The sequence below is a fragment of the Simochromis diagramma genome, unplaced genomic scaffold, assembly GCF_900408965.1.
Source record: "Simochromis diagramma unplaced genomic scaffold, fSimDia1.1 OVJJ01000669.1, whole genome shotgun sequence".
Lineage (NCBI taxonomy): Eukaryota > Metazoa > Chordata > Actinopteri > Cichliformes > Cichlidae > Simochromis > Simochromis diagramma.
Genome location: NW_024387458.1, coordinates 3,107,622 through 3,135,607, shown reverse-complemented (window position 1 = coordinate 3,135,607; position 27,986 = coordinate 3,107,622). Strand labels below are relative to the sequence as shown.

General features: G+C 39.7%; 1 protein-coding gene across 2 annotated transcripts in view; it reads right to left on the bottom strand.

The window, feature by feature from the left end:
- The window catches only part of fmnl1b (formin-like 1b), a 34,923-nt gene extending 16,371 nt beyond the window's left edge, over positions 1–18,552 (bottom strand). For both annotated transcript variants that reach the window (XM_040014296.1, XM_040014297.1), the window contains exons 1-9: positions 17,708–18,552; positions 7,022–7,105; positions 5,998–6,081; positions 5,067–5,140; positions 4,723–4,806; positions 4,479–4,622; positions 3,398–3,485; positions 2,959–3,035; positions 2,107–2,200 (exon numbers count right to left, since the gene is read on the bottom strand). In XM_040014296.1, coding sequence (XP_039870230.1) covers positions 2,107–2,200; positions 2,959–3,035; positions 3,398–3,485; positions 4,479–4,622; positions 4,723–4,806; positions 5,067–5,140; positions 5,998–6,081; positions 7,022–7,105; positions 17,708–17,860 — 882 coding nt within the window. In that variant the 5' untranslated portion in view covers positions 17,861–18,552. The remainder of the gene's footprint in view (positions 1–2,106; positions 2,201–2,958; positions 3,036–3,397; positions 3,486–4,478; positions 4,623–4,722; positions 4,807–5,066; positions 5,141–5,997; positions 6,082–7,021; positions 7,106–17,707) is intronic.
- Between the last annotated feature and the right edge of the window lie 9,434 nt (positions 18,553–27,986).

The following is a 27,986-nucleotide window of genomic DNA, read 5'->3' as shown; positions in this document are numbered from 1 at the left end:
TGCCGACACTGCTGCGGCACCGACGACAAGCTCCGCTCACGGTGACACTCAAGTCACAGCTCTGATAATCGATGCCACATTAATCAAACGGGTTAAAGCTGATGCAGCCAGAGGGTTTACAAACGGACGGGTGTTTAATTCATCGCTTCATTTTTTTTAAGATGTATATAGAAGTCTTTTTAAAGAAACTCCGCAAACACCAAAACATGAAAGAATGGCATTGACCTGAACACACAGAGCTGCTTTAGAGATGACAGGGGTCTTATTTTCTGTCTTAACAACTTAACGACTGGCCAACCAACCAATTCCCAAGGATATTGCGTGGTAGGTGAGATTTCAGAGCATCTAAAGATCTCCGAATGGCATCCATTCATTCATCCATGCATTCACAGGAGGACAGACCCATGTCTCCTCTTCAGGCTGTGCCCTGCAGGCCCCATGGGCTGAGGCCTTGCCAGTAGGCACTCTCCCTCACCTGCTCCTGGCTCCAGGGTGGTGCCCCGGTTACTCTATGCCAGGCAGGGTAAACTGGATCCTGGATTTTTTGTTTTTCATGTCATCATCCGAATGACTCTTCATTTGCCTCTTCACCCAGGACTAATTTGCCTTGGGAGACGTAACCAAGTGCAAAAAGCCCCGGACAAGATATCCTCAGAAGCAGAAGATCAATCAAACTCAGTATAAGAGAAATAGGGATTATTTTAAACTGTGAATGATGCAAAGCTACCGTAATCAGATCCTTTAATAAAAAAATGCAGAACGAGAAATAGAGAAAAGATCCTCTTTAAGTATAAATTGAAATAAAATTGTTCTGTGTTTTGTACTCCTCCAGGGTAAATCCATTATTTAAAATGAGCTCAAATGTGAGATGTGCTTACATTTTAATATTTAAATTAACATAACAGTGACCAAAGAAGCAATTTAATACGAGGGGTCAGTTTAGCTCGCTGTAAGCAACTGAAAGAAATACTGAATGGGTGTCTGCTTGTTGCAGAGCAGCTTTTAACTTCCTGAATATTTTCTCCTGGTTCGGGTTTAAGCTTCTGTCTCCACAGCCACAGGAAGCAACAGGTGCTGCTTTCTCAATCAAAGACAGAAGAAGGTCAAGGAGAGGTGAGAGGCCACTCAGCAAGTGTTTCACATATTTATACCTCTTCGGTCAGTGTTGTTTGGCAGAGGAACAGCTGGACGGAGCAGCTGACGGCGGGCAGCTCGACCTGGGGTTCCCCCATAACCTGCTGGTATGTGAGTGCTGTGCCATAGATCTATGTTAAGCTTCTGATCCCTTAAGTGTTAATGTAAGATGAGTCATCACTGCTGAACACAGAAAGAAGGTCTAAAACCATGTTTGGCTTTGCACGATCTCCTTGTTCCTGTGTGGGGTTTCTCTGGGATTCTAATCAGTCCAAAGACCTGCTTTTAGGATAATCTGTGATTCTAAATTGGCTATAGTTATGTTAGACCTGTGATGGATAAGCAGTCCATCCAGGATGTATCCTAATAACAAGGTAAGCCCTAGACCTCTGAAATGGATATGTGGTTCAGAAAATTGGAAAAGAAAGCAGATTTTTGCAGCTCAAACAGCACAAATTATTTACTAAATGACCTAAACTTTAAATTTCAGCCAGATCAGCGGATTAACTGATATTTTCCATTATATTTTAAGTTATATGTTCATATTATTTTGGTAAGAACTCATAAAAACTACATATAATGAATGTGAATAAAAAAAAGTCATTTTAAAATTACTAAATATCCATATGAGTCTTAAAAATCCTAAACTTTTCGTGCTCTAAATGAGATACTTGTGGAGAAATCCCCTTTACAGCGAGCACCCAGCTTAAATCTAACATGCATGCTTTAGTATGGAGGGCCAAAACTTCAAAAATTACATAACAAAACACATCATTACTACTAGAAGCTGTCTCAGCTTATTTCTGGTCATCTTCTTGTTCACCAATGTTGATTAAATCAATCAGAAGCTCAAATTAATTCAGTTAATTAATGTTCACACAGAGAGCAGGAATCTCTTAAAGCGGCAGCTACCAATGACACACCTCAAAAATACATGTGATGACTGTCAGCCACTGCAATGACTCTACTGACCTCTTTGAAGTTGTCAAAGGCGGCGAGGATGATGTCATGACCTCCTCTCACCAAACACACGGCCGCCAGCAGCTCCAGCACCAGAGCTTTAGTCCTGAAAAGACGATTGACCTTTATGCACTGTGCAATGCCCAGCAACTACTTTAAGATAAGATAAGATAAGATAAGATAACATACCTTTATTAGTCCCACGTCCCACGAGTGGGAAATTTCATTTCCCACTCGTGGGACGGACATTTAAAGTCCGTCCTGAACACTAACACCTCGTAGATAATCACATCCATAGTTCTTGTACATTTTTCAGCTTATAGTTTAGTATACAGCGGCTTGCAAAAGTATTCGGCCCCCTTGAACTTTTCCACATTTTGTCACATTACAGCCACAAACATGAATCAATTTTATTGGAATTCCACGTGAAAGACCAACAAGATCTGAAAACTGCTGTTCACAAACGCTGTCCATCTAATCTGACTGAGCTGGAGCTGTTTTGCAAAGAAGAATGTGCAAAGATTTCAGTCTGTAGATGTGCAAAGCTGGTAGAGACAGACCCTAAAAGACCGGCAGCTGTAACTGCAGCAAAAGGTGGTTCAACAAAGTATTGACTCAGGGGGCTGAATAATTACGCACACCCCACTTTGCAGTTATTTATTTGTAAAAAATGTTTGGAATCATGCATGATTTTCGTTCCACTTCTCACGTGTGCACCACTTCGTGTTGGTCTTTCACGTGGAATTCCAATAAAATTGATTCATGTTTGTGGCTGTAATGTGACAAAATGTGGAAAAGTTCAAGGGGGCCGAATACTTTTGCAAGCCGCTGTAGTTTCATGTTCAGGCTGTGCGTGGTGTTTACCTCGGGTTTCTGTCGTTCAGGCTGAGCGTGATCTCGTTCACGCAGGAGGGATGCTTCATCACTTGGTTAAACCCCGACTAAGTAAAAAAACACAAAAATCTGCCAACAGTTTGCCAAATAAGATTAAAGAATGAAATGAAACATGACCAGATTAAGTGGCTCTTGTGTGGACCAGAAAACAATATGAACTGCTGAAATGAAACAATACTTTAAAATTGAACTGAACTCTGACCTTACATATGGCATTTGTTTCTTAATATGAATTTAAAACAGCAAAGGACAAGTGTATAATAAGTGAATATCAACATGAAAAAATTACATTACCTATTCTGACATTTTTTGCTATCTTTAGAGAATGACTGATGGGAAATAAAAGTTAAACTCTAAGGATCAATTAATAAATAACAATAATACATAGTGTGTAAGTGGTTTTAGGTACCTGGTAATTCATGATGGCACGCAGACACATGATGCAGAGATGAACATCATCTTTCTGGCTCGCAACACGCGAGTTCCTCAAGGCTTTTCTGTTTTAGAGAGGTAAATCAGCCAGGTTTAACTGAGGCTTAACTGAAGAGCCGCTTTATTAATAAGACCTAGAATAGCACTGAAAATAAAGCCAATAATTATTACCCATTTACCCACTTTTTTAGAAGAATGTGCCAACTAATTCTTAATGAATTAATTTAGAAATAAATAAATAAATAAATAAAGTCCATCGTCAGAAACTGCAGACTCTGTTTTAAGAAGCTCAAAAACTTCTGCAGTAAATACTTCAAATAATACTCATGCCAGCCATCATTCACCAGATGAAAACAAAACCACTGAGAGCATGCTCTCATAATTGTATTTTGCGTCACTTAGCGACATGTCTCACAGTCACACCTAAGCACACCCCGTCTGAACAAAAGGACCCCAAACACCTACGTAAGGAGGCGTACTCGCTATGAGAGGAATGCAGCCACTTCCCATCAGAAAGATAAGAAGGACACGTCTGCAGCTGCTGAAGGTGAAGGCTAGGAGGAGATCATGATTTGAGTTTAATACCATGTGACCCTGCTCATTCCCAAATGACCTGTTAGGAGTGACCAATCACTCTCACTTATGCATTAAAACAGCGCATCACAGCACACACTCCAAAGGACACTTTACGTGTAAATTAGCCACATCGGCAGCTTTTTAAAGTGGTACTAATTGAGTCTCCAGGGTTGAGAATGAGCTCCTACGACTACATCAGCTGAATGGAAATAGGTCCCTGCAGCCAGCTTTAAGAAATCCTTAACAAGTTTTGCAGTGAGATGTGGATCATGGGCGTGCTGTCGATATACCCTCGGCCATGTGTCTATTTTTAGTTAAAAAACTTGTTTTTGGATAAACACTTAAGTCAGTTTAAAATTTTACTTTTCTCACTTTTCAGAGTATCAATAACGTCAGTAAGTCATTTTAATGTAATAACAATGAAATAAATTAAAGTAGCCCATACATTTATCACTGTGCTTTTGGTGTTTGTCACACTGTACCTGACTGTGAAGGCCTTGCCGCCCTTCAAGGCGCTGTGTGTGGGTGAGTTGCTGGCACTTCTTTTCAGATCTTCCCCTGGTTTGTCAGTAGTTTTGCCTTTGTCTGTGGGCAGCGTGCCGTTGTCCACAGTCTCCACCTCATACCTGTGAGTATCACCATTAAAAGTAATGTTAATAAGTTTCGTGACCTTCTTGGACTAGTGAGTGACTGTGTGGCTGAGACAGTTCAGCAGCTGATACCTACGTGACAGCGCTGTGGGCGACAGACAGATAATCCACAAGAACGTCCAAACCCTGGTTCTCCTCATTTAAGAACTCCTGAGCCCAGCTACAGCAGGACAACACAAAACAAATGTAACTCAGAGGCAGAGCATGGCAGGAAAAGTTAGTAAAGAAGTGTTTTAAAAACATGAGTTAAAAGTTGTAATTTTGCTAATACACACTATATTTCATTAAATGTGTTACACGTGGTTGAAGAATTCACATTTTTATTTGAATTCATTGCTTCGGTGTAATTTGTGTGCTATAATCAGCTTCTTATCTCTATCAATGGTACAATCATATTGTACCCACATGGGAGAGACTCACCCGATGTGATTGGTCCTCAGGGAAATCTCCAGCTCTCTCAGGACCTGTGTGGATTCCTGGACGCGTCTCCTAAACTGATAAAGCATATACAAGGTGAGAATGAGGTCAAAAAATACTTAAAGATATCTTATTATACTCATTATAATATATTAAGTAATTGATCATTATGTGCCTCTCTGCTCTTCATCCATTTAAAGTAATCCACCTAAAGAACCTGCTTTTTCAGGTTCGAGAAACTGATAATTCAAAACAAACAAACAAAAAAACAACATTACTAAAGTTAAAGGTGGTTCTGCGAGCTACGGAGCTATCAGGTAGTCTTTTAGTTGCATGGACTGGACTGGACTGGATTTAGTTTGCACTTAGTTTGTTGGATAAAACAGCTGAAATACCAATATTTGAAATACTTTTAGATTACAGGTGATGAAAAAAGACTGCATATTGCCAGAAGGCTTAGCTGGAGGTGTGTCACTGCATAGCTACTGACTAACCAGAGCAGTTTGGAGGTTTTCTTTTATTATTTTTAAAGAATTAAATAGAAACATTTCAGTTTTTCCAAACATATAGCCAAGGCTCTATAGTCTATGAACCTTGGCTTATCCAGGTGTTGGCTTTACATAACATGATAAAGGAATGCTGGATATATTTGCAGTCAGGAACGGGGGTATCCTAAATATTTTTAATAACTACAGAACAGTAATCACAGCACACAAAGTAACTCTGCCTGAACAGACAGGGCCAACTTCAACCCACAAATATTTCTTACAGTAAAATATTTGTGGTGCCGTTCTATTTCCTGCCTCAAAAAGCTCAAGAATTTTATCAAAAGGTCTAAAATCAATGAAGCTTTTTCAAGAAGTTCATGTTTACTTTTCGAAAACAAACAGAAGCTTGAAATTAAAATGTTTGATTTGAGTTTGCTCCGATGTACCTTTCGACTGACTCCTCCGTGATCCACAAAGCTTTTCAGCTTCTCCAAGTAAGCAGATGGTGGATTCTTCACTTGAAAGCGCTCCTAAAGATGGAGGAAAGAAACATTCAGACCTCTAATTATGTTTGATTGCAGCGCTGCAGCGATGGGGAAGGCAGGGCAGAGCTCAGCCGGGGTCTCACAGGAACAGGCTGATTACACCGCCTCAGTTATGCAAATGGTTGAAATGATTCGACTGCCATGCAGCGGCTACGTTCTCACACACACACTTTTCACTGTTCACGGCCTTTAGTTAAACCAAAAAGCTGACACTTTCTGAAATGTGCCAAACTGTTTACTTGAGAAGCTGTATGACAGCGACGGGTTTATCTATCGCTCTCGCATCAACACACAGGTTGTTATGGACTCTCTTGTAGTTGCTATGGTGGTGTACAATATTGATGAGCTTCCTTGTGTTAGTATATACGTAAGTCTGTGTTGGTTTGTTAAGTTTGGCATTCAGCCATCTTACAAGAAGTTCAATTCGATTAATTAATTAAAACCGTCCTTTAACGTTTCTTCTTTTATCTACCTTTAATGGCTTCTCATGTTTGTTTACACTCCAAGCCTATTAACATGTGCTTTACTACAAAGCAGAATCTCTTGCTTAGCGAGGTAACTTTACATTTACCTCATTGTCAGTGTTTACATTGCTGTGGTAATTTGTGCTGTATCACTGCCTGCTGAGCATAAACCCCAGTGTGCAGGTAGAGTAGTAGGAGGGTCTGTAGGATTTTAAAATCTTTGTCTTTCACTGTTATGACTATAAAATAATAAGAAATGCATGTTTTTAGGAACATCTTTATTTCTCCTTTTTTCTGTTGTCTCCAAAACATTTGTATTTTCTTAAGCCTTATAGACTTCTCCTTGCAGGCCTTTTTTGTTCTTTGCAGCTCAACCCACTGCAACAGAAAAACTCAGTTACAGTTTATTAGAATAAAAAAAAAAAAGTAAATAAGTCCTGAACAGAATATTGAAAGTCTACCTGGTCACAGATCAGGTCCCACTTCTTCTCACTGTCGTACTGGCTGAGGATCTTGACCTTGTCTGGAGGAAGATTCATCGTGTTCTGGAAGCAGAAACACATGAAATAAATGTTAAAAAGTCAAATGTGTCGATTGGAAGCAATAACCTGCAGAGCTTTTTCACATTGTTCACTTTTTATGTAGAGGTAAGTCAAAGAAAGTTCCATCAGAGATACAAATGCCGTTGATGGTTCACTTATGTACGGGCACTTAGGTTGAATGTGACATGTGAAACAAACACAAATGGAGGGTGTAACATGATATCCACAGGGGAACGATGAATGAAAATAAAACATAGGAAAATCAAAATAACTGGGATTTACCCCATTGCAGAGGAGACAGTACACATAGACATTCATATGCATACACTACGATCATTAGAGTCATATAAATGTTCCACATTTACAGTTTGATTACACTCAGGTCCATGTGAAATCACTCATTTTGGTAGTCAAATGCTAATTTGTATTTTGAACAAAGGTGTGTCCTAAAGGTGTGTCGGAGCTGCTGCACCACTGAAATCTACAATAAGACTGCAAAGTAAATAACTTCAGCATTCTTAGTGTACAACTACAACAACTACAAGTACAAACTAGGTAAATGTTGCTCAACACAAGCAAGTTACAGTTCATATACTTAGCCTATTATGATGCAACAGCAATTACCACAAAAAATGAATAAATAAAAAATAAAATAGTGAGGTACATGTTCTATTGAGGACAAAAGGACAATTTGACATTTTTTAAGAAATGCTATTTAAGATTAATATTGATCATTGTGCTAATGGCTCACATGCATGCAAGGTGTGGTCAGACTGCTCTTCTGGTTGGATGTTGGAGTAACTGAGGCGTTTCTTGTGTGAGAATGTGGAGACTTTAAATTCACCCGTTTATCACAGGCTTTTGTAAGTGGTCAGTGTGTACTACGCTTCACCGCCGCTAGCTGGAGTCACTAAACTGAACTTCTCCACTGTGTGTGGGCTTTTTAATGACATAATTAAAAGAAGAACAGCACTATTGTGTAGTACAAACCATCCAAATTCTAGCATTTTAGCAGTGTTACTCAACACTAAACAGCAGATATCTGCATTGCTCTTCTATTTTGTTGTTTACACAGTCAATTACCCTCATCCTCTGGTCTGTAATTTATTTTTTTATTTAATAAAAAATAAATAAATAAATTACATATATATAATTGTACCATGCTACCTTGTAGCTCTTTCTTAAAGAGGCTTGTGAAAGAAGGCCTACTGTGCGTTATTTTTCATTTTTAAACAGCATCAGACCATGCTGCCACAGTAACCTATATTCTCATTGATCTCTCTGTGCTCTGAATTATTTACAGATACATTCTGTGTTGAAAAACAGTCATGTGAATGTGTGAATATGGAGATCTTCCAGGAACCAACATGGTCACAGGCACGGGGTCCTCTCAAGCCCCCTTGACGACTTCTTCAATAATTAAAGACTCTGCTGCAGGCCGTTATAAGTCTGGCAGTGAGTTACTCTGAGAGTCACAGGTCTTTGTAATTATCAGCTGTATGCTGTCATGTTACACTGCAGTTTAATCACATATAGCCTACGTCTCAGAGCGGGATTTTAGTTCACATTGTGTTTTGAAGAGTGTGTGCTGATCCTCCCCTCTGATAAAGTGCAAGTCAGGATGCTGCTGGTTCTATACTCCTGATGTCAGCTGTTTGACAGATGAGTCAGATACTGTCAACCAGACATTTGCTTTTGTTTATGATAACTGATATCAGATTATAAAAGTTGCTGAGAAGTAAAGATAAAAGATTGTCACCACATTCCTCCCATTTTCACAACTGGGTGGTGTCCCAAACAACAAACACAGACACACGAGCGGCACCGACTATAACCCACAGAGTTGTGAAACTAGGCTAGACGACAGGAGAATCCCGCTCAAGCATGACACACAGCTCCTCGTATCTTATCTGGTATCCTGAGCAACTCGGGCATCACAACCTCAGCGCGGTGTCAGTGACACTGACTCAGTCTGCTCAGGAATGTCCCTGTCATGTCACCAACAAACAAATTCACACCACTGTCTGAATTTGAAATTCTCAAAAATGTAAGTCAGGCTTTTTATTCATCCAGAAGTAGAGGCCGAATCCCACTAAATGCTAAACGATGGAGAGCTGCTGTCAGGCATGTCAATCTGGAAAATGGGTCAGTAGATCAATGCTGGATGTGCATCTGATAAATCAAGCCTGATGAATGAAGCTGGTGGGTCAATACGTGCTGGTTATGTGTGGCCGGATGGAAACTGAAAGAGAAAAACAGCACTGGCATTTTCCAGTGTTGGGTTTAAAATACAACATCAGCAGGACGCGACACGGCTTTGGCTCCAATATAGTAACATAACACAGACCTGTGTGTGACCCAAAAACACAAAAACCTTGTAAGTTATCAGACTTTAAATCATATTGTGTGTGTGTGTGTGTGTGGGGGGGGGGGGGGGGGGTTGCCCTTTTGTCATCTCTTCCCAGTCTCTACTGAATAATCTACCACATCTGATGAACCAGTCGAAAATGCCTGACACGGTTCAAACTTATAGTCAGTCTGAGACAAAATCCCTGAAGGAAGTCCAGTCTATTTGATTATTATCCTGAACTGCATGCAGTACTTGTTTTCTAAAGCAATATGCAAGGGGTTTAATGTGTTTTATTCTCCACCATCATGCAATACAATCACCAGATGTTTTGCACGAGGGCTGCAAACTACTTGGATGAAATTTCATGCCAACTAGGAAGCATAAAAACTGCAGTTCACTGACAGGTGTGTCATCACAGCTCACTGTGCTTGTGCTTTTCTAGATTCTGTGGATTGTTGTGGTTAATTAATCAGACCAGTAAAACTAGTAAGATTCTATCCATCTCTTAAGTCTGATGTGATCAGCCATCTGGTCTAAACTCTTCTTCGATTCCAAAACTCAAACATGACTGAGAGCTAAAAATGGCCCAAATACTTTCATCTTCAATGAATTGTGAGCATGGCTGCTCTCTCAGGTGTCACACTGAAGTTCAACAACATGGCAGTGATGAAAAAAAGGATTTAGAGGTTAAACTGACATAGACGTTAGCGGGAAGTTGGCTTGTTAGTTTCCATCTAAGGATGAAATCCCACGTTATGACTCAGAGATTTATAAAAACTGAAACGTGCAGCTGTATTGCTTCATAAATGAAGATAGAAAGCTAAACAGCAGCCATGTTTATGGGGTTATTGAAGATGGGCTAGCTAGCATATAATGGTGTGCTACTAGGTGGCTGCCTACAGACCTATGGTTAGGATAATATAGGAAAGCAAAGATGGAGGATGAATTTTAGACTTTTATCTCTCAAAAAAAATCAGTGTGAGGGTGTAAAAGAGATGAATGCAATCATATGTCAGAGAAAAGATGCTGAAAACGAAGCAAACTTCAGTCCAGAGAAGACCTGAGACAACCAGTCAACACGCTGCTGTGTGGTTTGGATTACTCGCTATGAAAAAGTCTCATGCCCACTCTTTTCTGAAGCATTTATATGTTCGGTGTCCAGCAAACTATGAGCCCAAGAGTTGAAAAAGACAACAGTTAATGAAAGCAGCTTGGAGCACAGAAGAGCTAGCTTAGACCTTCATTCGATCCTCTCATCTAAACACTAAGCACTAGCAGAGGCTACTACAGATGTGCACCTACACATACGTACATGTACAAAAAACACGAGCGAGGTTGTTATGTATTGATTTTGTTGCAGTAAAATAATAATATTCCTACAAAATGCTAACATCTGTATTCATACAGCTGCTTTTCCATAACAGCTGGTTCAGCGATGAAATGCTTTTAAATCTTTAAAGCCATTTGCCCCCAACTAATAACATAAACTGACAACAGGCAGCCTGCAGTGCTAAACATGGAAGCAGGGAGAGGCTATAAAAATACTTTACATAAATGAGCCATTATAACCTGTATGGAAATCTTCTGATAGTCTAGGAAGATTATGAGAGGCATATAATGATGATATAAACAGACATGGTGTGTAACTGTAGACTTTTCCTTCTGCAGGAGGACACAGGCAGTCTTGCTGATGGTAGATTCAGGCGCCAGAGATAAAAATTCCCCTTTCAACAAACAGCAACACAGACAGGATGAACTTGTTTTACATGTAACATAAACCCCAAAATAAATGATAACAATTACTTTATTTTTAGGTTTCTTGTATATTTCAGTTTGATAATGTTTTAGAGCTTTTGTAACCTGTTACCTCTTTTTAATCCCTTAGATTAACAAAACAGTTATTATTTTGGCAATTTTTGACATTTATGACAGCAGGAGGTGCTGTTAAAGTTCAGTTATCTGATGAAATCAACTCTGCTATGGCTTACATATCTTTTATTTTTATTTTTTTGCTTCTTGTATTTTATTTCTTGCTTTTTCCTTTTTTTTTTTTCTTTTAAATCGGTTCAATTTTCTTTAAACATTTCTAAAAAAATAATTTAAATTTAAATGAATTAATGTATTTACTGTGTCACTCCTGGCACTCTTGGAGCCTTTTTCTTTGTTAATTCTTGTCATTAACTCTCTGTTGTGACAATGCCAATTGTGTGCTTGTTGCTGTATACGTTCACTTTTTCTCTTAGTAGGACGAAACTATTTGTTTCCGTCTTTACATGTGATTTAGTTATAATACCAAGAATATTACTAGACGTGTGCTCCAATTTAGGCAGAAACAATGAAGCTGGCATGCTGCACAGCTTGTTTGCCAAAAGACTTTAAGGTTGTCAGCAAACCCCATTTATGTCTAAATGCTCTCTAAATTAAGATCATCTTTTTTTTCCACCGAGTATGTTCGGATGCACAAAGAAATATTCTGTGCTAGCAGCTGATCACATAATCACTTCCCCTGTGTGTCGTTAAAGGCGCGATCTTCTCTAACATCATCAGGTCAGCAGGGAGTTGTGCATGTGACAGTAACATAAAACACAATCTGTGAGGTGCTGCAGTCATCAGGCTTCACATGTTAATGAGTTTAATTTTCATCTCGAGCTTGCTCTTGGCTGTGTGCCCTCTGCGGCTCATTTTTATTTTTTAAGACCTGCTAAGTGTGAAGGCATGTGGCAATCTCCATGGCAACCTGCACCGTAACTGCCTCAGTGCTTTGTAGGCTCACGAATCCCCCCGGCTATTTTTTAAAATTAAGTGGCGTTACACAATAAAATCAGTGACCTTTACACCTGCTACTACACCACCAGAGAAGCGGTGAGACTCAGAGGCTCAAAGCAGCAGCAGAGATGGAGGACAGGGTATCATTTCTACAAGCAGAGTAAAGCTAAACGATGCATGATGCTGACTTCCTGAATCCCTGATGGTTCTGATTGTCCCAAAAGGATGGATCAGTGAAATTATTATGTTCACAGAAAATGAATAATTACTTATGATTCAGTGCTTTTCCTATCTTTTCCTACTGGATGTATATGCTTTCATCTTATGCTAAAGGCGATCATCACTGCTCACTAATCTACCTTTAAGTAACCCCACAAATAGCTAATTAGAAAAGTAGAATTGGGAAAAATACCCCAAATGATTTTCCAAAGTTCAAGATGACATCTTCAGATGATTTGTATTTTTTGGCCTACAATTTCCTGACATTCTGTTTTCATTCTGTTATCAACTACCTGCTGCAGTATTGTCACTTTATGATTTGTTCACAGTTCCTAAATATCAAGATGTTTGAGAAAAATTACAACATAGATTGATGCAATACAAAAATGATTGTGAGGGTGCTGGGAATTCCCCAATTTGGCACAAGTTTTATTATAAGGAGGGCCTGAATGGAGTCCCCCAATTATCCACTGTTAGTGGGATAAACCATCAGAGAGTTGAGGGTTGTTTAGTTGATTGCTAGGATAATAATCACACAATAACAGGATGATGGGAAAACTAGGCTAGTATGGCATCATTCTATCACAACATACAAAGATGAAGGTAGAATTCGAGATGGTAGGATTCCCACAAATACAGGCTCTTGTTCATTTTCATTCTGTTATTATTACATTATTGCTGTACTGAGTTGATGCATGATAATGTTCTGCAAAGTGCGTGACACCCCAAGCTGCAGTGAATTGCATCCACATCTGCTCTGCTTTTAATGTACTTCCACAAATCTGTGGACATGAGACATTAAAATGTCTCATGGAAATACAGCCAGTGTTTTCTATATTTTGTTTGAAACTGATTGTGGGATATTGGGTATAGATATCAGCGGGGTTACAGAGGAGACAGATGATGAAGAAACAGAAATAACAACAAAACCCCACCAGTAGTTAAAGAAAAGAAGCTGGTTATTCTATAACGCTACAACAATAGATTGATACTGGCAAAATGTGATTATGAATTGTTGAGTTCACAACGCTACTGAATCCACCGTGATAATCGTCGTGATTCTGGGATTTCACACAGATTGCCAGACACAGCATCTTTGTATTTTGGTCGGAGATAATGATTCTAAAAAAAATTTCAGATTCATTGGAGTTACAAAAAAGTTGCTGTTGTTTTTAATAGCTTTACTTGAGCTTTAATTATAATGATGAGGAAAAAAGAAAATGAACTAAAGGGAGGGACTGAATTCACACTTTTATAGAGGGGCAAAAATACAGCACATGGATGTGCTGAAAGGTGAGATGAGCAGTGCATCACTATAACTATTTTATCTTAACTATATTGTTTTGATAAGGGTGTGCCCTGAGTTAAAATGTGATTAATTGCACAGAACTGAAACTTACTGCAAAAATTGAATAAGTGGAGTTAATGCCCCTCAATGCTTAAAAGAAACCAACACTTATAACTTATAATCCTGTAGAAAAGTACAGACTATCTAAAAAAGAAACTGAATGTTCTCTTCTCTGCTTCTTCCTGACTTTGTGCATCAGTTTATAAGTACAGTACACAAATCCGCAGATGTACATTTACAAATCCACCCACCTGCCGCATTCCCTGTTGGGAAATATGCAAAGTGTTATGTAAAACACTGAAGGGAAAAGTACTAACTGTAAATTTGGACGTGACTGAAGCCTTTGTGCAGTCACTTTGTCATTCTGTGCTCTATGTTCTCTGCAGGTTTCTGCAGCTTTAGCATTGATTCTTTTATTGCGGATTCACATCAAAGCATCAAAATGTGAGTAAAGTATCGATAAATGCTGCCTCACAAACAAACCTGATGGCTCATTTTACAAACAAATACATGCAAATGCGCACATGCTGAACACACAGAGCATTATCCACCTCTCATCTCCGAGCCCTCTGACACACTCTCTCCGCTCGTCCTTCTGAGCCACTGCGGAAGGAAACCAGCAGCGCTTTGCACACCAACAGGCAGAAACTGGTTTGTATGCAGACAGAGTATCTTCAACACTGAGCACAGGAGATTCAATTTATTATGCACACTCGGCAGAAGACATAAGGGTGGGAGGGATAATCTATATTTGGTAGGATAGAGAGGTGATGTAGCAAAAAGACAGAGAGATTGGGGGTAGACGCGGTTGCAGGATTTAGGCTGTTATTATTATGGAGACACCTGAACATTCATACAAAGTGCTGCAGCTCTGCAATCAGTGACGCCTGCAGCAGTTGGCACAAGACGCTTGCTGCTGGCACATTAATTCATTGCTGTATCTTTCACACAAATCCTTCCACTGCAACACTGGCCGAGTTTACTCTGATACTGTAAACACATTCAAATGAAAGCAAAGACTGCGAAGACTGCAAAGACTGCAGTTTAGGCTTAGAAAAAGATATTGAAATAATGAAAAAAAGGTTTGTAATTCAACATGACTTATTTGATAACTGGAGTGTTATTATGATGTTATTATTATATTCTGCATGTAAAGTGACAAAAAGACTCACAGATTAAAGGTGGGGACCCTATAATATTTTTTTGTGTGAAACATCTTAAAAAATAAACGGAATTATTATCATTTTGTGCTGAAAACTATCTGAAAATACAGGGTAGTATGCAAACTGGCAAAACTCGGTAGTTTGCAGCATTGTGGTGAAGTTTATGGTAATACGTCATGTTGGACTGAAGATGCTGATTAGACTCAGAGCCATGAAAGCTTCTGAATGAACAGGTTCAATCCAGATAATCTCAGAGCAGCAGAGCAGGTCAGCTGATCACTGCCTATAAACAAATCTACTGGAGCTCACAAGGAAATGATTAGATGACGTTCTTTTCTCCACATTACAGTACTACATCAGATTTTAGGATTTTCCTGCTTGCCAGACGCCCCTGGCTTCACCCATTAGTTTGTGAACTCACATTTTGAAGCTTAGGATTCAGGATTTTGGTCAAAACTTCTGAAAGCATTGCTTGGACAGTGCTTACGGCTCTGCTCTGAGTTGGTAAACCCTGACATCACTTCAGAATCGAAGGTAAATTAATTGGACTCTCAGGGCTCATGTGATTCTGCTAAATGAATTTCATCCCGACTGTCCACTAAATATCAAAGAAATCAGCTGAAGTGGTTTGGAGATATCCCACTGAAGGAAAATAAAACATTATCTCCTCAGCAGAGGAAATTACAACTCTGCCTCTCACAGGCAGCATTTTCTGCTCACACACACACACACTGACTGAAGTGCTTCACTTGGAAGGGAGCAGCATTTATCAGTGCGTTAACTGATTGCCTTTCACCTTTAGGAGCCGGTTTTGCTAAGTGTGCTCACTGACAGCACGTCTGGGGCCTGTTAGCTGTGTTTCACACTATCAACTCTTCAGTGTGCAGCCCATCATTATGATAGGACTCAGAAAAGAGGAATGCGGTTAATCATAGAAGAAGCTGTCTGACCACATATTGATCATAGCTGCCGTCTCTCTTTCACTTTAGCTGTCACTGTGTAGACACGAGTTCAGTCACTGTTGCTGCACATGTAACAGCTCAGTCACAGCTGGAGTTGCACTCAAGCAATGCTTTGAAGACTTAATGATTCTGTCATCCACCCCACTGGGTGGTGTGGAAAACAGGCGGGCTTTTCAATGAAAACACAGTATGCTGCTGAAGTTGGAGAAACACCACAACAACAGGCTCCCACCATCTGGTTTCTGTCTTCCTACTAAAGTTTTGCTTCAGGAATTTGCTCCACCTCAAGCTCATGAGCAGCACTGAGGTCGGGGCACAAGCGTGACCTCCCCTGGTGCAAATGTCAAAGTAATGTTATCAGCAGAGGTGCTTTAATCGCTTTTACATCTTTGTGTTCAACATCTGGTCTTGGGTAAAAGAAATGTTCCAACATCTGTGCAGATGTTGAGGACGACTCCCAGTCCTAACCTGTAACCGCTTTCTTATTATCTGAACTAGCCGGGGTTTTATAATGCTCAAAACGCAAGGAGGATGTTTTCCAACAGTTAAGGCACATTAAGTTCACCATGCAACAAATGAGGCACAATTTAAGTGTGGATAAACAGAAAAATGGGTGTTGTCCAAAGAAAGGCTGTAGCGTATATGGCGAGGAGACTGTGTGACCATCTTTTTTGCAAATCAAAAGTTAAGAAACAAAGGCACGTGTCTGCATGTCGGTATTTCATGCTTCGGCTGACTGTATCTATGTTGTGCATGGAAAAAATCGGGGCGATAATGCTGCTGTTTCAGGTGGATTTATCTGTTTTGCTCATTTCAGTTTACTTTCTGTTTCTAGATTCTAGATTTAATGATTTAAGCAGATATGTGGGCAGGTGACGAGCTTAGTCTTAGACTGTTGTCTGGTAGGTAAAGTAATGAGGAAAGTAATGACTTGTTTTCAAAGGAAGTTACTTTTATGAGCCCAACACCAAAAACAAACATTGTTGTCGGCGAGTTCTGTGATGCCGAATAAATCACAAGAAAATCATTTAAGATATCCCAAAACACCTGAGTATCTAAAGAAGGACTAAAAAACACACACTGACAGAATATATTTATGGCCTCTGTAATGATCTACATCCATTCAATATCACAGTGTCGTTAGATTTCAGTGATGTAGCTTCTGAATTATTATCTATCTCTCTGATTTTCTTTCCCTTACAGCTACGCTCCTCTCATTTGAGCTTCTTTTTCAGAGCTTAAAGTTTAATTCTGTTTACTAATTCTCTTGATTTGATAAGCGCCCCCTACAGGAATAATAAAGTAATGACTTTGAGAAGACTAACGAGGACCAACTTAAGGCACCTGCATTTCACTAAATATAAAATCAAGCAACAAAGGTGATGCAGCATATGACCTAATCTACATTGTCTCTTTCCTAATATCCAAGGGTATTTTTGGCAACGTAATCTTCTCTCATTGGTAAAACTTTGATACATGAGTGATTTATAAGTACTAGTATAAGTACTGAGATAGAGCAGTAAAGAATAGAGGCACCTTTTACTAAGCTGTAAACAGACCTGACTTCCTCGTATCATTCTTTCTCTAACAGGGAGCAGTGAGCCTAAAGCTGCGGTAAGCCTGAGCATAAAGGAGCTCTTATGTATCTTTTCACAGCAGCTTTGTGTACCTGGCACAACGATAAGCTTGTCCCGAGGACGTGCACATTTTCAACATATTCCACATTCTTTGTTTCTTTCTATTGTGGCACTCTTGCTTTTTCCACTTGCAGCACAAAGTCATGCATTCGCGACTCACCAGCACAGCGTTGAAGCGTTCCTCCAGCTCTTCTTCAGGTGGCATCGGGAGTTTCGCCCCGGCTGTTTGTCTCTGGGGCCCCGTGGACCCCGGGCCCGATGGCTTGCCATCCTTTCCCTGAGAAACCTCAAGGCTTCCTGCTGCATTCCCCATGACTGACAATCCAATAGATCCAAAAAACACACATATGCACAAAACTCAAAAAACAGTCACTGCCAAAGTCTCAAAAAGGATCAAATGTGGGTCTGTCTGCTCATCCAAAGTTAGGTTCTGTGTAGCTTGTGGCCTTCCATTATCTCCACAACTCCTCTGTGTTGGTTAACATTTATTACTTGTCAGCTTTCAGTTTTCTGACAAACAGAAGAATGAAATCCACCCCAGCCTCTGAATGACAGCTCAGACCTGGCTCAGGTCCTAGTGTATTATGAAACCCTAGAAAGAGGGAAGGGGATATCCTGACAGGGACGGACGGACTGACAGCTGAGCGAGTGACAGAGGAAAGGGGGAGGAGGGAGACTTCAGAGCCTGAAGCAACTGCTGAACAGCAGGCTGAAATAACAACAGGAAAAAAATCAACAGAAGAAGATAAACAGCAAAATATAGGCAGCACTTTGGTGTGGAGGAAACTCAGGAGGAAACTACTCCCAAAGCTGCTGCAGGTAAGCACACTCAGCTGGAGCTCCAGGTGATCTGTGGAGGTTCTTCATCTGCTGCTGGATGCTGGTAGTCGGTGGACCTCTGAACTCCATATCCAGAGTAAAAGAAAAAAAGAGGGGAAAAAACAGGGAAGAGCAGAGAACCGGCAGGCAGCTACTCTGTCTATCCGACAGGAGAGAAACTGAAGGCAGCAGTGGCATTAGTTAATAGCACAGAGCACTCTGGGTCCTAATGCCTCCCTCTTCAGGCTGCACCTGACCATGGGAGCTTTCAGAGCAGGTGTGTCAGATGCATTTTAGTTCATAGGCCACATGACACTCAGTCAAGTTCAAGTGGGCCGAACCAGTTAAAGCCAAACAATATACAAAAAATATCTTTAGTTCATGAATGCAAAGAAGTACATTCTGAAAATCACATGTTTTTACTTTTAAAGAGGAACTCGTTTACAACAATTTGATCAACAGCTACTAATCTCTAAGAAAAAATGAGATTGCTGCAGTGAAAACATTAAACTCAACCAGAGCAACAGAATAGCTTAAATAAAGAATAATTAATAAATTAAAGGAGCATCTCAAGAAAAAATGAAAGAAGTTACAATATCATATGATTGTTGGGTTTTTCTCTGTATGTATGATTGTAGGGTCTGCCTTACAATATAAACTGCCTCGAGGCGACTGCTGTTGTGATTTGGTGCTGTATAAATAAAATTGAATTTAATTTACAATCTAAATAACATGCAGTTCTCTGACGACTCTGCAATAGTCGGCCTCATCACTGATGGGGACGACAGGAAGTACAGAGAACTAACACAAGGCTTTGTGGACTGGTGCCAGCAGAACTACCTCCAGATCAACACTAATAAAACCAAGGAGCTGGTGGTAGACTTCCGCAGGCACAAACATCCTCCTCTGCAACCACTGAACATCCAAGGTATGGACGTCGAGGCTGTGGACAGCTACAGGTACCTTGGTGTTCATCTGAACAATAAACTGGACTGGACTCATAATTCAGACGCCCTCTACAGGAAAGGGCAGAGCAGGCTGTACCTGCTGCGGAGACTCAGGTCTTCAGGAGTGAAGGGCCCACTCCTGAAGACCTTCCGTGACTCTGAGGTGGCATCAGCCATCTTTTATAGTGTCGTCTGCTGGGATGGCAACCACTCTGCCGGGGACAGGAAGCGACTGAACAGGCTGATCCGCAGGGCCAGCTCTGTTCTAGGATGCCCTCTGGACCCAGTGGAGGTGGTGAGTGACAGGTGAATGGTGGCTAAGCTGTCATCCCTGTTGGACAACATCTCCCACCCCGTGGAGGAGACTGTGACAGCACTAAGCAGCTCCTTCAGTGGCTGCAGCACCCACGGTGTGGGACGGAGAGATTTCGCAGGTCTTTCCTCCCCACTGCTGTCAGACTCCACAACAAAGACTCCAACTGATCAAACACACACATCCACACATGTGCAATAAGACTAAGTGCAATACTCGTTCTCTGACAAAGTTGTATTTTTAGTCAGTTGTATATAGCATTTGTATTCTATTTTTATCCTATTGTATATATTATTTTATTCTATTCTATTCTGTACAGTTGTGTACAGTATCTTATTCTTATTGTATTCCAGTGTTCTCTAATTTTTGCTATATAACTTTGCACTGTCCAATTTCTGCTGTGACAAAACAAATTTCCGATGCCTCTTCATGTGATATATCACTCGATGTGGTTTCTTGATTTCTTTAGACCAAGCACTGAAGGTCAAGATCAAACACTGAGCTCATCAGTCGCATACCTGCTGAAGTTCAGGGTCTGGCTGGGCTGGGGTCAGCAAACATTCAGCGTCAGCATCACTCTGGGTTCCTGGCTAGCTTAGCGTTAGCATGGTGTCTGTGCAGATAACTAGTATAAGGTCCAAAGAGATATCAGGGCATAAAAAAACAACAACAACACCAACAAAAAATAACCCTCAAATTAAAGCTCAAAGTCTGCACTTTGATCAGATTTTGATTAACTACAAAAAAAAAAATTCTTAGTCAATTTTATGACACTAAATGCATTCATGTCTTGTGTCTTGCATTGTTTGAACAAAGGAGAAATCAAAAATAGAAATAATGAGAAAACGCCTCTTTAGAGGTCACACTATTCTTAAACACCACATTTTTTAAACATCTGTACTGACAGAGCTTCACCACCACCGCATCCTGAGGAGCAACAATAAAATAGCTTTTATCATTATTTTTAACTTTAATGGAAAACTCCAAAACAATACATCAACCTTAAAATCATAAACACTGACGTGATGTGTAATTTAAAGCCACAGACGTTGGAGGACTGGTACTTATATAAGTCAAAATAAAGCAGTTCATGAGTCTTTCTAAATTAACAAATAATCCATCAATCAATAGTACAAATGGAAAGTGAGTTTACAGATAAACATTAAACACTCATAAAACAAACAACAACAAATAAACATTGTTGAATTCAAAATAAAAACAGCATTTTTTTTACAGAATGCAGTAATTAAACAGATTAAAAATTCAAATTAAGATGTGTTGGATGTGTTGCTCCTCAGCATCGCAGAGCAGTTTTAGAACAACTGAGAGTCATAAATGCTTGTTTATTTATTGTGTATTTGCAGATACAAGCCCAGAACAACTTTGGGGTTTTTCTTCCACCAAAATTTTAGAGACTTTTGTCACCACCAACACACCAAACAAGTGTTCCTTCAAAATCTGTGCATTTATTACTCATACCTGCTACAGACAGAAGTACTAAATGCTTAGTTTCTAGGTTTTTATTAAACCAAGAACATCACAGTGCTGCAGATTTATTAAAACAGAGATGGTCAGTGTGGAGGTGAGATCCCACTTACTCTTGTCTCACTGTGTTAAATCAAAAAGGGGACTTAGACTATATTAAATATGTTTAACTTTCCTCAGCTCTGTACCTGTAGCTTTACAGTGTCCTGTCATTTAAGACTTTGTATCAGGCTGACATCTAGTGGGCAAAACTGTATTACAGTTTTCAAAGAGTGGGCTAAAGATGACACGCAGCAGTGAAATGGACCCAATCAGAGCAGTTAGTCAAAGTCAAAGCAGCTGCTTTATTTTTTTTATGTCACCTTTATTTAGACAGATAAATCTCATTGAAACACAAGGTCTCATTTTCAAGAGCAGCCTGAATGTGTTAAAACACACTATAGTCATTACATTTCATAAAACCAACTAACTGGAAAAATACAACTAAAAATAGAATAAAAGACAGTAGAAATAAAACATTACAAACAGGAACAGCCATGCAATGATGTTTTGTCTATTATCCTTACAATTTATTAAAAAACCTTTCAGTTCATTTAAGCTGCACAACTTCAAGTACTGTTGTAATTCGTTCCAAGTATGAGAAGCATTGTAGGAAAGTGCCTTTTCCCAAGCTCTGAGTTCATAGTTAGTTAATAAGGTGGGATAGCCACATTTTTCTAAGGGTAGTGTGAAAGCTGTTTTCCAAACATCAGGAACAGTATTAGTTTGAGTGGAAATATTACAAATATGTGACACTGGTTGGGCTATAAGACCTGCAGCGAGGTGTAAGAAATAGAGAGGAATGCTATCAGACCTACTGATTTTTTTAGGATGGGGAGAAAGTTTACAGGAGGGGAGGAAGAGAAAGATAGAGAAGAAGAAGAGGGAGAGAGGAAAAAACACTGAGAATCTGCTGAAGAAAAAAAAAGACACACCAGAGAATCCACAACACAACACACAAAAAACAGTAAATAATAAATAATAATAAATAAGTAATGTTACTGAACAGCACACAGTACTAATAATACAAGCAGCAGCCACAGTGCAGAGCCCACAGGGGGCTGTGACGTTGAGCCCACAGGCTCTGCCGTGGTCCACACCAGAGATTGGACACCCAAGGGCACCCCACCCCCAGCAGGGGCCCTGGGCAGGCAGCCACAAGTGAGTCAGTACACAACCGCCTGGCACTGGACACCGAGAACCACCAATGCCACTGGCAGGGAGTGTGGTCGGGGGAAATAGACCCCACACAAGGGGAGTCAAAACCCTGTCCTGACACACAGACATATACAACAGACTCACAAAGACACAATAGAGAGAGGGAGAGAGATGCTATAGATCTTGTAATGGTATATTTATGGTGTCTTTCCGTTTGAGTTACTTCATAGTGGAAAACTGTTGTTTGCAAGAGAACATTCATATGTTAGTGTGTGCAGAAATACCAATTTTTTTGTATTACTCTGATTAAAATGAGATCAAATATGTATGTTCTAAGTCAGATCAAATCTGTTGTTTGTTTATCATCTAAAAAATAAACAAAGTTTCAAGTACAAACAAGAAGTTAAGTCTAAGTAGGAAGTGAGAAAAGGGCCCACAGACCGAGCATGACCTCGATATTTTAATCTGTCCATTTTGTGTGTGCAGGACGCTCGGGGTATTTTGGAGGGTTGTGTTTAATAACAGCTCAGCACAAAAGAGGCTGAATAAACGAAATCAGTCAGTAGAATTCCGATTAGGTCAGCAACTTTGGTTTGGTTTTGTCCTCTGAGCTCAATAAAACTTTCAAAACTCAATCAACTTTTTGCTACTTACATCAAAACAAACAAGCTCTTATTTTTGTTATTATACTTTGAAATAATAAAAAGTATGACACAGGAACTAAAGGCCACCACGGTGCGAAAAAACGTTGGCTTCTCAGTCGTTTTTGAATTGTACATTTCAGCCATTTTCATACTTACAGAACATGCTAACATGGAAATCACTAACCTGGCCTTCCAGGCTGTAAAGCTGAATTTAAGGATAATTTTTCTTTTAATTCTACTACCATTGAAAGACAGTTAGAAGAAACCCTTGAAACTCTTCATATTTCAGGCCTCCTTTAAGACAATTAATGACTGGGTGTGTATCAGAAGCCAGTGAGGCTGGAAAAACCTGGAAACTATTTTAATGGGCATCACACCACATATTTATTGACATATACTGTGTCAAAATTCATCATTAAGAGTAAAGAGGAGGACGTCAGATATCACGTTTATAAGGGAAGAGAGTTAAAGTTAGACAGGTCGGACAGATGGATGGTCTCGTTTGGTTCAGAATTCCAAAGTTTTCAAATATGAGCAAATTAATTTGACAATGCAGACAAACACCTGGATTTTCTTGTGTCAAACTGTCTTGTTGTGGCTTTTTATTCATGATTAGTGAGTTAGCCGTCCAATTAAAGTAGCAAACATCTCTATTAATTAATATGGGAATAATACTACATAAATAAGAAACAGCATGTGCCAATTTGTCCAAAAACACATTTGCAAACACTCGTAGGCTCGTCTCACTAAGGGAACAGAGTGGCCTCACGGGCTGCAGCTCAGACGTGTTTACAGAAAGATGCCTCAGCGGATGGGTGCTAAAACCACCAAAGCTTTCTCCGAAAAACATGCAAGTACCGGAGATTATAAAGAGCAACACATACTGGCACAAACAGACCCGAGACGTATGAATGCACTGAAAAGGCAAACCCATCTGACTGCAGCACAATGTGGAGTCTAATAAAGAGCTGGAAATGAGAAATAGGCTAACCCTTGTCTGCAGTTTCTGTGACTAAAACGGAGCCTCAGCAAGCTTTGATGATAGCCACGGTAGCGTGTTTGCATGTGCGTGTAAATGCATTACTCGTGTTGTGGGCACATAAACTAGTTTTTTTTTTTTTCAGTCCACTTCTGTGCACCTGTCACTCTACTGGGAACAGAAACAAGGTCCCCAGAAGGTATATCATTCATTTATAGTATGGAAACTGGGACGGAGGTTAAAATGTAGCAAGCGGTGCTTCAAATCTCCACAACCATGAATGTGAGTCGTTACAGCACTCTGAAACCCAACTCTCTGTGTGTGTTTGTGAACTGGAAATGTATGAAATTAAACTTTAATTACACATACTGAGAATCTCAAAGATCAAACCTTCAGAGAGATAACAGATGCAAAAATAGCCTGAAGGATCAATTTAACTGTAACATTACAAATGTACTTGATATGTCTTAAAAATATCAGAAAAATACTGATATATGACCAAAAACCGGATGCTCTTTTCTTCTTCTGCACAATGAGGGAATAAAACAGGAAATCACAATTTTTGTTTTAGGACCACTGAAGGTCTTACACACAAAAAAGGAGGGGATGGGGGGGGGAGTAAAATTATGAAACAAGAATGAGAAAAATCTGACAAATTACAGGAAACAAACAAACTAATTAAGGAGGAAACACATTGTTTATTTATGTTAGGCTGAAAATTCATCAAAAATAAAACAACAAGCTGAAAGCTTCAATACTGGCCTAGAATTAGTTCATCTGTATTTTTCCTGATAGATGATATGATACATGATATATGTAACATTTGGCTCCCTGTACCTACATTAGGGACAAAGACACAAGATACACTATATCAGTTATTACTACTAAATTACTGAGAGGCTCTGTGGGAGATCTGATGCTATGATGAAAAGTTTTCCTATAACTGTGCCCATAAGCTCCGCACTGCATATGAAGCAGATGCCCACAGACAGTTGACACTGCTTGCGGACATTTGAAAATGTTGTAAACAAACCTTCAGCAATGAATCTGTTTCCTAAACAAAAAAGAGTCATCAATGGCCAAGTTTTGTTTGGTGAAAGGCCAAAACCTCTCTGGTGGATACAAAACCCTATAGACACTTTTCAATTTTACATGTTAAATAAAGGTGCAGATGGCAGGCACGGGTGCTCACATGCACAACACAAGTAAAAGACAACGGGGACCACAGGACATCAGAGTGTTTGAGCAGAAATAAAAACAGTGGTGAAAACATTTCAGGCTCGTGCACATGCTCCTCATACAGATGTGGCACTACACAAAAATGTAAACACTGCTTTATTCCAAATAGATTTTTTTGAAGTATTTAGTCTCCAAATAAAAGTCCAAATCCTACTATAACAACATCATCCATGGTTTTGTGTGAGATTACAGAAACACATTGATAACCTGATTCATAAGCATGTATCTGATCGGCACGCACATCTGGAAAATGTGCGTGCGTCATGTACAAATTTGCACTGAAATAAAAAATGCATTTTAGAAAATGAAATTCACCTCTCAGCTCGCTCGCCCATAGTTCAGGCTTTTGTTTAACTGCGTGAAAACGATCAGCATGAACGCATTCTGCGGTTGCTCGAAAGAAAAAAAAACAAACTAACTGAAAAACAGAAGATATTTTATGACCTTCTGTTTCTTCTTTCTCATGTGTTGCAAATGAGTGTGTGGTTAGACATTTCAAAACTGAAGTGACTCCAGCCGTCTGCTGAAGGGTGATAAACAGCTCCGGTGACCACACTGCTTTTTTCTTGTACTGTGACCACTGGGACTAATGATGACATGGGATTCTTGTCAAACCACAGAAAACCGAGGACCGAAGGCAATTTTTCAACTTTCCGTTTTGGCCACTGCTAAATGTGTTGTTTGATCAGATACGAATTATCTAAGCCATGAAACTGACTTCAGGAAAGTTTCACATTGGTAGCTGATACAAATCGACTTCTGTCACACAGAGCACTTTAGACTGACTTTAGCGGGATTATGGTGCAACAAATTATGAGAGGATTAATATGCTCCTGTTTTATTGAAATGTCACCTACGTGTTGTGTGTAGATGGAAATTCTTGTAATAGAAAATCTAAGAGGGCCTAATGTAAGCATGATAACATCCTGTAGTTTTCTGAAATCTGCTTGTTTTGCATGTCGGTAAAATACAATCTAAGCTTATTCAACTTATATTACTCAGTCATTTCTGAATCTCAATGATTACCTCTAATGTGAAGACGTCTTCAGGTCTAACAGCTGATGGGGGGTTTACATATTTATTGCATGGGAGCTTAAACCTGCGTCATACAGCGTCAAACAGTATAATGCAAGTCTTGGGTTTTGCTTCCAAGCAGCTGGTAATTTTGTAATTTTTCAAAATGTGGTCTTGAGAAACATTGAATACTTTTTCACTCATCTTCAGTCCAGCCGTTTGCAGGGAAACGATTTTTGTTTGTTTGTTAAAACTGACCTATTAATCATGCAAACTTGAAAAAGAATGTCAAAAAGTGTTTTAATTCAATTTGAGCAATTGCTTTGACGACAGTGGGAAGGAAAAACTCCCTTTTAACAGGAAGAAACCTCTAGAAGAAGCCTCATCTGCTGTGACCGGTTCTTGTCACACGACAGGACAAAGACATGCTGTGTCTTTAATAATAATTAAGAATTACATGCAGAGAGGTGTATAAACACATAGTGAGTGAAGAAGGTGACTGAGAAAGAAACACTTAAAAGTAGAGATAGTGTCTGTCTCCTGAATCCAAACTGGAAGCTGGTTCCACAGAAGAGGGGCCTGAAAACTGAAGGCTCTGCCTCCCATTCTACTTTTAAATACTCTAGGAACAAGTAAGCCTACAGTCTGAAAGTGAAGGTGTTCAGTGTATGAGGTCTTGAGCCTGATAATTCAAGACCTTGTTTGTGAGGAGCAGGATTTTGAATTCGAGCAAGTATCTGCTTAGATACTAAATTTCAAGGTCAAGTACAATAATCTCAGTTTTATCCTCCTCAACAATTAAACTTACTTCTGCATTCTTTCATCTTGTCATCCAAAGCTGTGTGAAATTTCAGACCTGTGTGGCTGCTCTTGCGTCAGACTGTGACTTTCCTGTTTGGGATGTTCCTGTTTTTGTTATCACCAGAGCCGAGCAGCTTCACAAGTTGCAGCTTTAACATGTTTGGGGAGCAGCGAAAACCACCAAACCTCTCTCTGAAAAACATGCTGGTACTGCAGGTTATAAAAGAAAAATGCGTGTAGGCACATATAGATGAGAGGAATGCATGAAAAAGGTAAACCTGTCTAACTGCAGCGTGATGTGGAGAGAGAATGAGAGACAGTTGCAAATATGCCTGCAGTTTCTGTGACTAAAACAGAGCCTCAGCGAGCTTTGATGGTAGCCACTGTAACATGTGTGTGTACTTATATTACTTGTGCTGTGGGTACAGAATCTGGTTTATTCAGATCAACGCTGTAAACTTGCCTCTCTTTGGTAGATAAAAAAAATCCCCATCGAAGGCTGACTTTGAGGTTAACGTTACTCAACCAGTGGCTGTGCTTAAGTCTGTGAAGGCCCTGATAGAAATGAAGATAAAGCTGTTTGGAATTACAGAAACTTGACCCTGTGTGTGTGCCTGGTAAGGATCGACTCAACAAAGAGACCCCCCCCCAAAAGAAAAAAAAAACCAAAAAAAAAAAAACCCCCAAAACAAAACACAATGACACGGTAATGTCAGTTACCAGAACAGGATAGTTTCGGCATATGAACGTTCCTCTGCAGGCGCGAACTTCATAATGTTTTTTTCCTCTTTTGGTCAGTGGAGGTGTTACTTCTTGTTACAATTATAACCCTGTTTTTTACAGATAGTTACCCTCAAAGTTACATGTTGGTGACATCAGCCCATTTACTATGAGAGAGAAAGCAACAGCAAGGAGGAAACCACCTGCAAGAAATAATTTTTCTCATTGTATATTTAGCAATACTCTCCTTTCCTTCAACTATGAAAAGTTCGTGTTTGCAT